The sequence below is a fragment of the Crassostrea angulata genome, chromosome 4 (assembly GCF_025612915.1).
Source record: "Crassostrea angulata isolate pt1a10 chromosome 4, ASM2561291v2, whole genome shotgun sequence".
Taxonomy (NCBI): Eukaryota; Metazoa; Mollusca; class Bivalvia; order Ostreida; family Ostreidae; genus Magallana; species Magallana angulata.
In genome coordinates, this window is record NC_069114.1 from 31,818,546 (window position 1) to 31,834,648 (window position 16,103).

Below are 16,103 nucleotides of genomic sequence, written 5' to 3' on the forward strand. Positions count from 1 at the left end.
AACATTAACGTTCGCCCAATTTTAAGTCTACATATTCACTGTCTAATTCTTGATGAATTGGAAGCAAGCTTTATTTTCAGCTTGTTTTGACACTTAACTAGATAGTTGCATCTTTCAGAAAGCTTAAGTCATTCAAAGTTTTATTTTTTATAAACTAGACTGTAAAAATTGATGATATATTTCAACCTTACTTTACAGTTGACTTCAGTCAAGTGGGTTTGCAGGACTACAATGTGGTCATTAGGAGCCCCTCTGGAAACATCGTAGATTTTAGCTCCACAAGCTCCTACTCCGATTTAAGGAAGGAAATCATGTATGTGCCAATGGAAGCAGGACAACATGAGATCTATATCAACTACTGTGGATTTGAACTTCCAGGTAGGTTAATGATATATAAGTTATAATATTTGATCTCTTTGGATTATTTAATGATTGAAATAACAAGGTTACCTAGCTGGATTCATTTATAATGAGACTAATGTAAGAGTGCTTTGATTAACCACTATTGCAGTACGACAATTAAAAGGGAACGATTGTGAGATTCAAATCATATCTTTCTGGCATTTACACTTTTAGACACTATTTGTAGCAAAATTGCTATAAGGCAGAAAACGCCAAGCATTTTTTTTAATAAATTGTAAAAAAAATTACCAATATCAAAATTTTCCCTGCTATTATTGTTTCCTGATTTAGTTTTTTTAAAATCTTCACATTTTTGGTAAAAAGGCCAAGTGAGGTCAAATAGTACTTCGATATTTGAAAGTTCTCTTCTTTGCTCTACATCTAATAGTGGTAGAGGATTTTTGCTGTTGTCTTGGTTAAGTTTCTGAAATCTAAGGCGTATACTTATTACAGAGCATTGTGATTACCTAAGTGATTTGTCATCTGATTTAGATAAATATAGTTATATTGCCAGTGACATGTGACACCTGTTTTGTGTACAAAGGAGAGAAATGGTCAACCGCAATAATGATCCATGATCTGTTTTATTGATTTTGATGATTTTTTTTTCCATTTTGTTGCAGTCACAAATTTTTTTCTCTCCCTTCAATGATACTCTCTGTGCCCATCGCCGTTTCACACACAGTATAAACAAAACAAAAAAATGATTTTGTTCTCTTCATTTACTAGTACATGTACATTTATGTATATTGCAATGAACCAGCTGGGCTTTATAACTGAGCCATTCAATTAACCAAATATGACAGAATCTATTGACCAGTGATTATATGCTCTGGGCTGTTGGAGGCAATGTGTCACCATTATAGATAGATAATGAGCGGTATGGAGGAAATGTTAAGTATATGGAGGGGATGTTAAATTGATTGCTGTCTGTCCTGATCTCTATCTGTCCCATCCATTACATGCTCCATCAGTCCCCCCTTCACACATTGTTACCTTCCCTTTACACTCACACTGGACACCTTACTAAGACTATAGGCTAACATGGCAGAGGGTAGGTCATATCTATTGCTCATTGCTTTCTTTTCCAGCTTCTGAAACTCTTCTTGAACTTAAATGTATTTCTTGAACTTCATACATTCTCTGATATATTGGATTAATATAATTGATTCAGTGTTTGCAACTCCAAATGAGAGGTCATTGCTCACTGACCATCTGTCTGTCTGTTGGCCAGAGTTGTGTAGTTGTAATTAATTCTTTTTTACTAAAATATGCACCAGCCTTTATAGAATGTTGTAAGTTGCAGATATTGCTGCATTAACTGTTAATTTTAATTCCTTTTTTAAGATTTGAGTTATATTATGCCGTAGACATGGAAAAGATTGCACTGAAATGCAGATATTATTAAATAGACAATGCAAGAGGGGGTTTGATTTCCCATGCATGGCTGAAAGAGACTTTCATCTGAAAGTGTATATATTGAATATTGGTCCATAAAATATATAACTATAAAAAAAAAAGAAGGGCGGATTCCCCATCTTGTGTATTTACCCCCAGGGTGGATGTTAAACCAGTTTTAATGGACACTTGATGTAGTAAAACATCTTAATGCTCATGTACTCATTGAACCAGACATGGATGATTGAGGATGAAAGATGAAAGTGAAAATAAGTATCCAGGATAGCTATCAAACTAGGCAAATATCAAAGAGTTCAAAAGTACCTGACTATCTGGAGGCTGCCCTTTTATGGACAAATCATTCAAAGGAATATATTCATACTTTTTATGGTAGCAGCTGATAATAATTAAATGGATGTGGTAGCTGGTGGACAGGAAAGGTTGAATGATATTCAGATAGGACATTGTTAGGAAAGGGTAAGCTGTGTTCTTTTGGGTTTTTATTTGAGATTGACCATGGAACAAAGAGGAGATTCTTTTTCGTGACTTTTAAAGATCGTCTCAATGTTAAAATTGCATGTGGACATCATTCCTTCATGTTAGAAGATCCTAGGTTTTATCCTTCGATCATTCTGTGTCTCATGAAAACTTTGTACCTTTTTCATAACATTAATGCAGCAAGGCAATAATATGTTATACATAGTAAAATTTCTTTGGTGTACTTAATAAATGCAGAAAGAGCATTTAGAGAGATCACTAATTAGAAATCAAGTGGGTTGGGGCTGTACAATCTAAAAATTAAAAAGGAATTCCTCTTTAGATCCAAATATGAAAGAGGAGTGTATTAAGTTCAATGATTCATCATACTTTACGTTTCCAGTAACTATGAGAGTTTTGTCACTGCAGTGATATTTTCATTAGAACATGATAGCTAGGTCATTGCAAGAAAGTAGTGGTGCATGATGATACATTCCAATGAATTGCTGGCAACCAATCAAGACAAGAAATTGACATATATTTAAAACTGATTTCCAGTCACCCATGATTTAATTGCATTCAAAATGCAGTGCATTAGATTTTAATAAGCAAGTGTGATTTTATTTCTTATTCACAAAATGATAGATGTTCAAATTACACATCGGTAATCTTGTCTTTTTTTTCATGGCCACAAGAAATTCTTCAACCTAGTATTTCCTTTCAGATTTCTGCTGCTCAATAGTGATCAAGCCTTTTATGTACATGTTTGCATTTCTAAAGTTTAAACATTACGGAGCCCACACAAACTGGTTTTCTTTTCCCTTGAATATCAAACAGTCTCTGAGCTCATTGACAAATATTGAATGTAGGTGGAGGAGAAATGAACCCCTCACCTACACACTCAGGAATTCTTCTGGACTTTTTCAATAGATTTATTTATTTTCATATGAATTATTAACTCCTAATGCATAAGAATGCAGATGAAATCAATGTCACTACACTGGAACCGTTTGTATTCTGTTTGAAAGTCAATTAGTTTTATGATCTCCAAACATCTGAATATAAGCAGTGTTTACTAGTACCTATTGCAAGAGTATTTCCAGAAGTGCTCAATGAGTGACCTTGATCAAGCAAGTGCTGGAGTATGAACTTTTGAATTGTGCATGCATGGTTTGATACAAATTTAAGTTGGCTAAAACCATCAATAATTGAGATTTAAGTTGACTAAAACCATCAATAATTGATTGGAATCAATAATTGATTGGAAATAGTGTTTGGAATTATACTGAAATCGTTGACGTTTGTTTATGTTGAATATTAATTGATCTTCTCCATCGGAGACACATTGTGTACAGGATATGATTGTATAGCTGGGAACCATTTACTTCACTCTCCAAATTAATTTGACTCCACAGAGGGATAGTCTGACATTCTCAATAGGAATGACGAAGAGAATATTAATCTCTGAACTTTAAGTCTACAGGACCTTTAGGACATCTTGTCAGTGTCGGACTCTGGATTACATGCAATTTGAGTCTCAATGGAAATAGCCGTACAGGTATCATAAGGTTTTCTGGATCAAGCCTTAGCCTTCCAATATTGTATGCAGCACTTGATTTTAATCAGTGATTATTTGAAGTGACGTTTTTTAAACAGCTCACTGCAAATCAAAGTTTGCAGGCATCATATCTGTTATACCTTGTGGATTAGAGTTTATACCTTCAGTTGCTGACTGCATTAACAGTAGCTTGTTAAATGTTTGAGCAAAATATTGATTCTCCGAGAATATACAAGGCGAAGCACACAATACAGTTGTTCACGGGTTAAATTCGGACAATGGACAACTTCTATACACCTTTTCTTATTTCAATTTCATCAGAGGAAGAAAACTTCAAAAGCTGTAGATCTGCTTTTGTGAGTTGGGATGATTTTGCTATTTGACTTAACCCCCTGAGGACCTTGCATTGAATGAAAGCTCTCTATGTGAAAGTCTAGTTAGAGATTTGGATAATCGGCTTGACTTCATTGCATGCATGAATATGATTTAGACAGCAAAGGATTAAGTGAGAAAAGTGCTCCAAGTTTGTGCAACTAATATAACCTCAGACCTTAGCAAAAATCTGGCTGACGGATCAGAGATTCTTGGACAGATTGGATTTGAATTTGAAGAGACTTGGATCTTTGTTGATTTAGAAACATAATATCGTGAAATGAATGCATGTCTGCATGTGTATGCCGGCAAAATTGCATAATTCAGAAATTTTTGGATTTTTCTGAAATAAAAATAGGAAGCATGATTAGATTGGAGAAGAAAAAAGGGGAAGAGTTAAAGCAAAATGGAGGGAGAAATTGTAATCTGTGTTAAAACAACTAAGCAATTGGATCAATTACTTGTGGATATTTAAACCTAAGGTCTAGCAGGACTTTGTTGTTATATGAAGTGAAATAAAATAGCTACTACATGTATAGCACTGATCAATGGATTATTAGATTCAAAAAGGGCAAATAAAGCCCAGAGATTGTTTTTAACCTTGTGCAATCATCCATGCACAAATCACAATTGGTGATCAGAGAAACGTTTAACCAAGGACATTGCTGAGATATGGTATCAAAAGGGCCTTATCAAGTAACAAGGGATATGACAAGATAAGCCTTAGATTATATGGATTTATAGGTCAAACTGGATAATTTCAAAACTTCTCTCCCCCTCTTTGTTATATTTGTTGCTGGCATTTGTTAAAAGGATTTCTCTTTTGTGATTCTTTATGCATGCATATAAGGAAGATTTCAATAGTTGAGAAGTGAGGAATCTTGAGGATGGAAGTGGAAGCTGAGGACAAGGAGGTGGTGGAAATTAGTGTGGACAGTGTACTTGGGGAGCTTCAGAGTGTCCTCAAAGGAAAAATCACTGAATCTGACTCCTCAAGTGATTCAGATGAGGAGGAGGATCCCATCAAGAATGGTCTCTCCACAGAAGATGCTCAAGAGCAAGGCAATAAAACAGATGAGGAAAAAATAGTGGAGAATTCTTCTGGATCACCAGTAAGCCCTAGTAGCTATGTGGAAAGACCAATATTTTTCAAGAGTTCTATCAAAAAAGACCCAGGCTCCAAACTGCATGACCAGCTAGTGAAGGAGCTTGGCTCAGTGTTGAAGAAGAGGAGTCAACAAAATGGTGACCTTGACCCTGTGAAGGAAGAAGAGAAAAAGGTCAAGGATGATAGCAATAACAAAAAACCTGGACCACTGAAAGCTAATAGTGTGTTTGCAAACAAAGCGCTTCTGGCACATTTGGAGAATCATCTGCAGAAATCTTTGCACAAGACAACAGTTGCTGGGAAACCAAGGAGTAGTGTAAATGACTCAAGCTTTGAAAACAAGCCTAATGATCTTCCAGACATTATGGAATCTTCCATCTCTGGTGCTGCTCAGTTTGGGGTCAAATTAAGGCCCACGCAAAAAAGAGTCCAAAAAGCAGAAAACCCAGTCATCAGTGCAGGATCTTCAACTTCATCCCCTCAATTACATCAAGAATCTAGTCAGTCAGACATTTTGCTCCAAGCCAAAGCATCCCTTAGTGGAACCAAGGTGCAGCAACCATCAAAATCTTTGACTGTCAAAACAGACAAAAATACTATTGTTCCTACTGTATCCTTGTACAGGGAAAGGAATGTTACCATTAATAATACCACTAAAGCACCCAGTGTAGAACTGTTAAAACTTCATGACAACAAGGTCTCTAAACACACCTGTGTTAAGACAGATGACAATGTCTTCCATGTATCAACTCTGAAGAAAGAAGGACGGCACCTGACTCAAATAAACATCTCTGGTGCAGTCAGTATGTATTATTTGCTGGGGATTACAGATGTTTTAATCATTTTTAATCTCCTTCTTCCTTTCACTCACTTTTAGTTAAAGATATCTATTTCCACTGCAAGGATATTCATAATGTACATTTTTCTGTTCAATCCTTTTTCAAAAATAATACACTCACTGCAGTAATAAAATTTTAAAGCTGATAAAGTTTAGAAATGAAAAATGAATTTGACCAAGTGAGTTGTTTTAAGGTTCCAATCATGGTCCACTTACTGTATTGTTTGAAAATATTCTGAGTTTAAGAGATGTCATTGAATCAATTATGGTAGGCCACAGTGAAGGGGGGAGGGGCCCCTAGTGAGTAGTTTTCAGTGGTCTTTAAGTTTGCTTCATTCTCCAGTTTGGTCTTTTTGGTTGTACATTGTTGGATTTGTTCTTGATCATTTCACCATGAGCCGAATGTTTGACTATGGGTACAGAGGTAATCAACAACGGATATTTAACCATTTTGAACATAGAGGTATTACGTATGTGTGCTCTGAATTTTGTAGATTTTAGGAAAAGTTTTAAAGATGTTTTTTAAAACATTAGTTTTGACTTTGACATGGGCTGTCTGTGTACTTATCCATTTATGTTTCTATCCACTTTCATCAAGCTATTGACTCTGTGTAATTATATAGTTGGTGAGAAGATATAAAAAGAATCTTAAAGCTTTTTAAAAGAATGTATTGCTTTTTGGCAGAAAATGTTCAATACAGCAAGAAATTCTTAATAAACTTCAATCAGTTGTATTAACTTTGTTAGATTGTGGTACATGTATAAGGACTGGAACAGATTTCATTCTATTGTTCAAACTTAAACACATCTGCATCATCTCAACTCTCCCATTGTAATTTCACAAATTCAGAATACCAATTTATAACATGTGTTGTAGGCCTTTATTAAGGTGATGCTCAGATATTGATGTATCACTCAGCTCTCTTTAGCAACTAGAACAAATATTTCATATTTATTAGAATTTATGTTATTTATGTTATTAGATATTTTACAAATATATTTATTTTCCCTATTAAGCAATGTCTTGTAATTCTCGCCATTCTTGCTGTAGGCTATTGGTCAATCAAGTTCATTGTATTTACATGTAATTGTTATAATTATTTCTTTAAAGTAACACTACAGATGGTTTTTGCAGAGTTCTCTGTTGTTTGAGATTATGGTTTTATCTTGCCAGTAGAGTATCTTCTCCAATGTGTTTTTACTGTTATGCATCTGTTTTTTAGGCTGCCCTGTCATCCACACCATTGATGAGGGGGGTATGCCCTCAGCCTCAGGACCCGGTCTGTACAAGGGGCTGGAGGACAAGGAGACGGTGTTCTATGTGGAGATGGGCAAGAGGAGTGGGGGACTGGACATCAAAGTGGAAGGTAAGAGAGAGAGAGAGAGGGAGAGAGAGAGAGAGAGAGAGTATATAAGAGGAAGCAAAATGTTTATTAAAAATTGAGAGAGGAAAAGAAAGATAAGAGAGAAAGATTTTCTTGAATTTTAAGAGAGAGAGAAAAAGAAACACTATGTAGTCTTTATGTGTATGTGGTAGAGTCAGGTATATGGCATTCCTACTAGCTCTGGCTCGTAGGTTAACCCTTTCACTTGATCGGTAGAGTGTTGGATGCCAGAGGACCCCAGTTCAAACTCCAGCAAAGGCAACATTTGTCTCTGTTACATATACAATAGATGGAGAGAGGTATTTAATGTTTTATGTGAAAGAGGATTGTAAGGTTAGAAAGAGAGAAAATGAGAGTTTTGATAGAAAAAAGTATTAGGTAGATATATAATAACCCAAAAATGACATGTAAAAATAGAAATAGCAAATTAACACAATGCTTTTGATATTTTCAGGACCAAATTCGATAGCGAAGACCACAGTGGAGCGGGCTGGAGACAAGTCAGTGGTCCAGTATATACCCGTGGAGGTGGGGATTTTCAACATCAGCATTATGTGGAACGGACAGCACATACCAGGTACCGGCTAAAGGCTTTAAATGCTTTGTTTTATGTTCTTTGGATTTACAGTATCATTTGTTCTGTCAGATTATTCAAGTTACATGTATTTGAGTTATACAAGTTAGAAGAAGGAATTTCTGCAATACTATTGCAAGTGATTTATAGGAAACAATGGATAAAAGCCATTTCAGGATCTGGTACTCAGAAAAATATGTAAACATCTTAAAACTACATGATATGTTTACCTTGGAGATTAGTATTGCATAACAAACATTTTTAAACTGCATTTTCTTGACAACAGTAAAATTTGAAATTATAAGAGATGTTATATCTGATCTGATCTGATACCATTTTTATCAGACACAGATTTTACATTGGATAATAGAAGAGGAATTCTTTATCCTATCTTTGGACAGCACACTTTTTGATATTGACTATGGGGGATTATTTTTCAGGCAGTCCTTTCCACCCCAAGGTGATTGACCCCAGGAAGGTGAGGATCTCTGGGGGCTGGGCCCAGTACATGGACGGCAATGAACGGGTGGGGCTGGTTGTTGGGGAGGAGAAACGACTGGTCTTTGATGTCTCCCAGGCAGGTCCAGGTAAGACAACGCTTTTACCTGTTGATATTTACCATCCATCTCTCTCTCTCGCTCTCTCATGCAATTAATGTTCATATCACTTTTTCTGGAATATTTTATTGCTTTAGTTAAAAACAATATTGAAATACTTATATTTTTTGTGAAAAATTTATTATTGTGAGGAGTTTTTTAATGTACCATTTTGAGAAATTTTAAGTTTATTTCCAAACATTTTAATTTAGAAAACGAATAACATATCCTTATCTTTTATTTTTGAAACAGTTCTGCTTAAATGCACATGTGTTTTTTGCATTTGAACATAGTTGCCAAAATTCCATCTTTAAAAATAAAATGTCCTCTTCCTCACTTGTAATAGGTACGCTGAAGGCTGAAGTTGTTGGACCAGGATCATCCCTACCTGTGTCCCTCTCAGACAATTATGGACAGATGATGGTTGGATTTATCCCCAGGGAGGAAGGTACATAAAAAATAAGCGGTAGTTTTTGTTTTTATACTTGACTCATTCCCTGCAAGTCAAGTGTGGTGTAAAGTCTTCCACTTTTTCATAAATAACAAAATTGTGTTAATTACAAAATCTCCCTTTGTGGGAGTTTAAAGGACATTTCCCTCTCTTTATAAAAAAAAAATATCACAATTTTTAATCACTTTACCCCCCCCCCCCCCCCTGTAAAGGAGAATTTAAAAAAGGATTGTGAAAAGCAATCAATATGACCCTTACAGAGTAGAAAATCAAAACTAAAAGAATAAAATTAAAAAGTTTTAACTGTTTTCAGGCAACCATTATATCCATTTGTACTGGTCGGAAGTAGCTCTTCCAAATTCCCCATTCCTGGGCTACGCAGTCCCAACATTCTCTGACGCAAACAAAGTGATCCTGACTGGGCGGGGCCTGAAAGAGGCAATAGTTCGCGAGGAGGCGGAGTTTATCATTGATGGATCGCAGGCTGGACCTGGTAAGGAATCTTTTGTTATTGCAGTTTACACACACAAAAAAGCATCTTCATTAATCATCTCTCCATATGATTCTGTGAAGTAGACTATGTAAACTTAATTAAACTCTGAGCATGTCAAATATTGAAATCCTGGTAGATTTGTACGACTTCAATTCATGTTAACCATATTAGTTACACTTTTATTCTTTTAACCCATATGCATGTTACACTTGGTATCATGGTCCAAAGATTTGTCATAGAATTCTGTTTCTTATCAGTGGCTGATGTATGGGAGAGAGAGAGAGAGAGAGATTCAAATAATATTTAGGTTTTTGGCATTATATCCTAGCCGATATATATCCCTGCATGTGGTTAGTGACTGTACTATAAATGTTGTCCATTATGTAGAATATCATCAAAACAGTAAGTAATAGCAAGAACTGCTGGGTTTTTTCATCAAGTTGTAGATGATGGCTATTTTTCTCCATTGCTTTTTTGGTGTGTAGTATGCAAACCTTTCCAAATGCAAGCTAGGAAAAGTCTCAATATGTCACAACACCCTTTCCTTTCACTGTATTACTTTATCAGAAGGTGTATTTTGTGTTGTAAATTTCCTTTTTTTACACCATTTTGCTATTGACATTTGCATGGAAAAAAACCCACCCATGAAAGATAACTGCGGGTGATAAATTGATCGTTGAAAATAAGTGTAATATGAAACAACATTATAAACTTGTAGATTTAACAATATTATGGGTTATTTAGTTATGACACAAGCACTTGTAGAATTTTTTTTAATGTAGATTAATTATTTGTTTTTTGATCAAGCTTTTGTTGTAGTTTTATTACCATGAAGTCAAAAATCATCATATTGCAAACCATGGCCCATAGTTTTAATCCATTTCCATCTGACCATGATTGCATGAAAAGAAATAATTTGTAGCTTGACTAAAGTATGTGTCCAATGCAAGTAAAGAATAAACTGAAATTGGTGTTTGATTATCCAATAGCAGTTTGCATAGAACTTTGTATATTAAAAAGAGACTTTCTGTGTTTTATTTATCTGTAACTTTGAACACAATATAGTGTATATACTGTCTGCTTAAGTACATGCCCACTAACTATAGGAGCTTTGCACTTAAAAAAATGAAAACAACCAGAAAATCCAAACCCATGTACCATATATTCTTAAATGAAGTATCGAGAGAAATCGACTTTTTATTTCTGTACTTATGCAATATAGAATATACATTAAATTACATTGTTGTTGACATGGAGAATTAGTGAAGATTGCTGATACACATAATTTGAAAATTGCTTTCCATTAACTATGCCTTTGCAAATACAGGTATATTTATATAAGAATGTGATCATACAGTTAAAAATATATATATCTGAATACACATGTATATTTTAATGCAGTATAGTGCTCATGACCTCTTTGGTGTTTTTAGGTGCACCTGAAGTGTCCTTGACAGGAGTACGAGCTGAAATCAATGTGAAGGTCGTTTCCCTAGGAGGTGGCAAACACAGATGTACGTACATACCAGTGGTGCCAGGAGCCTATCTCCTTAACATCACTTGGAATGGACGCCAGCTTCGGGGGTCACCCTACAAGGTCAATGTCATAGGAACTTTCTACCCCCAGAAGGTCAGTGTTTCTGGGGAGGGTCTCCGAGGAGGAATCCTGGGTCGACCCATGGATGTGGCCATTGACACAAGAAGAGCTGGTCCAGGTAGGTGGAAATTTTCTTAGATTAAGGAATAAGGTGTCAAGTATCTTCAAATTAAGATACGATTTAAAGAACAATTTACATGTATAACAAGATTTAAATTTGCTCAAGTATGTTCCTATGTTTTTGTAGGTGAGTTAACAGCATTCTGCATGGGTCCATCCAAAGCCTCCTATTGTGAGCTTAAGGACAACCATGATGGAACCTTTGTGTTAAAGGTCAAAGCTCAGGAGCCTGGGAGACATGTCCTACAAATCAAATATGGAGGAGAACATGTTAATGGTGAGTGTTAAAGGCTCCAGCTTTCGGTCCAGTAAAGTCTTAGCAACTTGCTTAAAGTTTCACAGATTCTACACTATTTTCTACATAAATGAAAAAATTATATTTTAAAGAGCAAAAATAATTAATGGATATACAAGTATACATAATGTCAAAAAGAGCTTTTCTATTCAAAATGTCAGATTCAGCTTGTATGAATAGTTTATTTAATTATCTAAAACACCAATCCAATGTGGGAGTCCTTTTTCAAAACTTTCTAAATTCTACGAGATTTTATCAATGTTTTTTTTTGTTTTCTCCCTTTTCACCTTGGATCTTTTTCCTTAGTATTTGACAACCATAAATAAGCCATAAAATTGTCATGTTATTCAAATATGATGACCATTACCACGACCTTTAATCATTACATAATATTCCAATACTTCCTCTAAAGAACCAATCAATTCTCTTTCGCAGGAAGTCCCTTCCAGCTGAAAGTTGGCGCTCAGCCTGACGCCAGTAAAGTCCGTGTGACAGGTCCTGGTGTTGAGCATGGTATCTTAGCAACCTACCAGAGTAGATTCATCGTGGAGACCCGTGGGGCTGGGGCAGGTCAGCTAACGGTCAGGATCAGAGGACCCAAAGGTAGGCACCACTGGAACATTCTGAGGAGATTAGTGACACAGCCAAATGTTAATAGATGGTTTACAAGATGTGTCACTGTTAATTTAGGAAGTATTCAGAGATACTTATGACATTAAATAGGAAATATTAAATCAGTTAACTTTGAAGATAGAATAGATTTGTAAAGCATTGAAATTCAATATAGGTGTCATTGAAAAACCAGGTAGTAAAGATGAAAGAAATATGCATACATTTGTATTATGTAAGAAGAAATATAAAAGCATATATCTGGCATTGCGGTAGTTTTGTCTAGTAACAAGATAATCAACTTCCTTTTTTTTCCACCCCCTCTAAAAAATCAGGTGGATTCCAAGTGGAGATGTACAGGGACAGTCAGCGTGACCGCACCATCCTGTGTCGCTACGACCCGACAGAGACGGGTCTGTACGTGGTCAGCGTCAGATGGTCGGGGGTGGATGTACCCGGATCTCCGTTCCAGATCAACATCGTAGACACACAACAAGAGCTAGAGCAGGTGTTGCATGATGCATCGTTTGCTCAAAGCTCCGTCACCCACAGATCGTTCAGTCAGTGGAGAGAGGATATCTAGACCGAATTTTGTGGAACTTGGAAGGTGGAATAAAAAGTGGATCTCGAGGAGAGAGGATGAAATGAAATAAAATCAAATGTTGACTTTAATAAATTGACCGCAATAACTTTACTTCACGCAGCATAATATTGAGATGTTGAGATTACAAGAGATATTGAATAGATGAATTGATAGGCTGTGAGTAGAACCTAAGTTTAGTAACTATTAAAATCATGTATGTGATGAATATTATTTAGACTTTTTGTTTAATAAGTGGATTCTTTATACAACAGTTGAACTGACTGAATCATACTGATGCAAGCTATTGTAAGTTGTGTATAAGTATACTGGAGAGAAAAAAATCAAAGCCATTATTATGCTTATTCAGCCTTTCTTTGTATTGTTTCCTTTTTTAATAAGGTAGTTGTGAATTTTTCCTTTTCTCATGTAATGTGTTGCGATCACATATCAGTCTCAAGGACTCTCGCCTTGAGAAAAAACACAAGGAAGAGGCTTCAACACAGATAAGAATACGTCCTGTTTTCCATACCAACAAAGGTTGTGACCTTTATAACCATTCCTTAGTCTAATAAACATATCATTCTGTCTAGACTTATATTTTTCCCTTTATATACATGTATGTATATACATATACATCAGATATTTGTATATTATGATATTGCTATTTACCAAAATATTTTTTCTTGTTATAGCATTAGTTCTTCATACTCAAATAAAGAACTAAGATTTTAAATTATTCTTTCTTTTATTTTTTTAATGGAAGCAATGAACAGGACTTTATTTTCCCAAGAGGGCGTTATTAAATTCTCAAGTTAAAGCCTTCATGTAAGTTTTTGGATAGATAATTTCCCCCAAGTGATTTAGTCACTAGACAATGAACTGCCATCAAATAAAGGACAGGGATGAACAAGACGTGAATTCCCCCCAGTTGGAGGAATATAAAAGAACTTGATCAGATGTTGCGAAAAATTTTATTTTTGGCTTGTATTCATTATTTATATGAAAAATTTCGCAATGCATGTCAATAACCTGCTTTTCCTCGGTAAACGCAAGAGGGATAGGTTTATAAGTTAAGGCTAAACACCGCTCGTAAATAGGGAATGTCCACCAGGCGCTGACCTCTAAAAAGTTAAAATACTTCGCTGAAGAGTCCCACCTGTGTGGACCTACATATTGCCTCGCTGGTTTATCGGTCGCGATGCAATTATCAATTTTACGCACGTTTTTCAAGCCAGAAAAAAGTCTTAACCATTTTCTGTGCTAAATTGCGAATGTTTTGTATGAATTGGTATAGACTCCATCCTAAACGTGTTTTTGATTAAAGGATAAGTTTGCGTTCTTTTTTATTATTGATTTATTAAAGTGTAGTCTTGAACCATTATGGGTCAAAATTCGTGGTTTTCACAGATGACTTAAAACTTTATTTATACGTTATTTTAACTGTCAAACTATAAAAGCTTTTTATTGTGATATATGTGTCATAGTAGCACAGTATGATAGTCGGAGGATTGTAGACGGTACCTCTCGCACACTTAAATTTTAAACCACGTGGTTTAATTTGACCTTTTCACTTTCGCAGTAAAAATTTTGCCTCGTATTAATAGTCTGTTTCATAGAATCTATAGGTACTTGTAGTGAAATATAAAATCTAGAGGTTTATTGGTTTTAAACTTTATCTTCATCAATTGGTAGATAAAATGTGTTCCAAAAATTAATGTGTGACAATACAAAAAAATTTCTCTCCTGCTGTTGCAATAATTAACATGCTTGGTAGAGACCCTCCTAAGGGTTTATTTTCGATCCGCGCCTGACCTAGTAATAGTATCAATAGTGAAACACACTACATTATTTTATGCAGAGTGTTCCTCGAAAATGGCTCGATATCCTAAGTTTTTATGCAAAACATGTACAGGAACCCATTATTTTTTTTAAAAACATGATATTGCACACAACAAGTATCAACCATGGTTATGGTTTTATTAAGCAACCCAATGTTCAACCACTCTACGCGTGGTTGAACACGAACGATAACTCTGTTCTGAATATCATCGTTTAATTTAAATAACTGCTAGATGGTGGATAAACATATATCTTAAAAGATTTTCACGTTGTTTTAACATAAATCAGAATAGGAAATGATATGAAACACGACCAATACTTACGCTTACGTATTTTGAGAATATTATCCGAACACTTACATGTATACTTCCGCTCGAAATTTGACAGGAACTAGACAAATCTTGGTGAAGTCTCGTGAACTTCATTCGAGCACCTCTGGGTTTATTATATACTTAGTAAGGATAAAGAAAACATTCCAAACACATTCGCAGGGGTGACTCGGCTGACAGGGTGTTCGAATCGTAGTGGACGTATTCTTTTATATTTCTGCGCTTTTGCTTCCTTTTAGGTAAAACTTTTTTTTTCAAATCTTTTATGCAAAAGAATATATTTGGGAAATTATATAAAACCCTTTACATAACTGCAAAAAATGCAAATTGTTCTTGTCCAGTCCAAATAATGTAAAAAAAAACAAAAACAAAAAAAACAATTGCACTACCACAATCGGAGGTTGTTGTTTGAGATGACGTAATGTTAAGAAAATAAACGTAGAAAAGGAGAAACATATAAAGTAAGAATGTTTGTTAATGGTCAGGTAATGCAATTCCATATAATACATAAAGTACTGATGCACACCTTCAAGGTTTCTTTATATATAAGAGATGTTCACAAGTCGTTTAAATATCCTAGTGTGAGGTATTCCTCGGGCATTGTACGTCCTTCACCATTTATGCTCAATGTTCTCCATGTGATTTTGTGGATAGATAATTTCCCCTAAAGTGGTTTAGTCAATAGACGATTAAATGCCATGAAATAAATTTGGGGCAAAGAATGTTCTGAAAGACAATTTTCATTTTAAAAAAGCAATACTTTAGTATAGGTATTCATGTGCTTGTTGGAACAGATTCGTCGATCCTATCTATGTGTTCATTGGTTCCACAGAAGACAGTTATATGAAAAAAAAGAATGAAATTTTCAGAAAAATAGCCTGATTGTTCTAGAAAGTATGAAAATAATTTATTGGCAAATTCACAAGGTTAATAATGCAAGTTTAACTTGAAAAACTGTACAATGAATAATCAAATCACACATACATGCACACGAATTGAACATTACATTTATACATTGAAAATTTTGTTGTCATCAAAAGAAAATGCACTGTAAAATGGTATAATTTTGATGGGAGATC

At 35.1% G+C, this 16,103-nt stretch overlaps 1 protein-coding gene across 4 annotated transcripts in view; it reads left to right on the top strand.

Moving 5' to 3' along the window:
* Positions 1-13,589, top strand: part of LOC128182358 (filamin-C-like) — a 40,552-nt gene extending 26,963 nt beyond the window's left edge. For 3 of the 4 annotated variants that reach the window (XM_052850954.1, XM_052850956.1, XM_052850958.1), the window contains 11 exons: positions 199-378; positions 7,377-7,520; positions 7,993-8,115; positions 8,553-8,699; positions 9,055-9,156; positions 9,473-9,652; positions 10,040-10,054; positions 11,086-11,367; positions 11,497-11,646; positions 12,100-12,267; positions 12,609-13,589. In XM_052850954.1, the coding sequence (XP_052706914.1) occupies positions 199-378; positions 7,377-7,520; positions 7,993-8,115; positions 8,553-8,699; positions 9,055-9,156; positions 9,473-9,652; positions 10,040-10,054; positions 11,086-11,367; positions 11,497-11,646; positions 12,100-12,267; positions 12,609-12,856 (1,739 nt within the window). In that variant the 3' untranslated portion in view covers positions 12,857-13,589. The remainder of the gene's footprint in view (positions 1-198; positions 379-7,376; positions 7,521-7,992; positions 8,116-8,552; positions 8,700-9,054; positions 9,157-9,472; positions 9,653-10,039; positions 10,055-11,085; positions 11,368-11,496; positions 11,647-12,099; positions 12,268-12,608) is intronic. The other variant, XM_052850955.1, reaches the window with a different exon arrangement.
* The last annotated feature ends 2,514 nt before the right edge of the window (positions 13,590-16,103 follow it).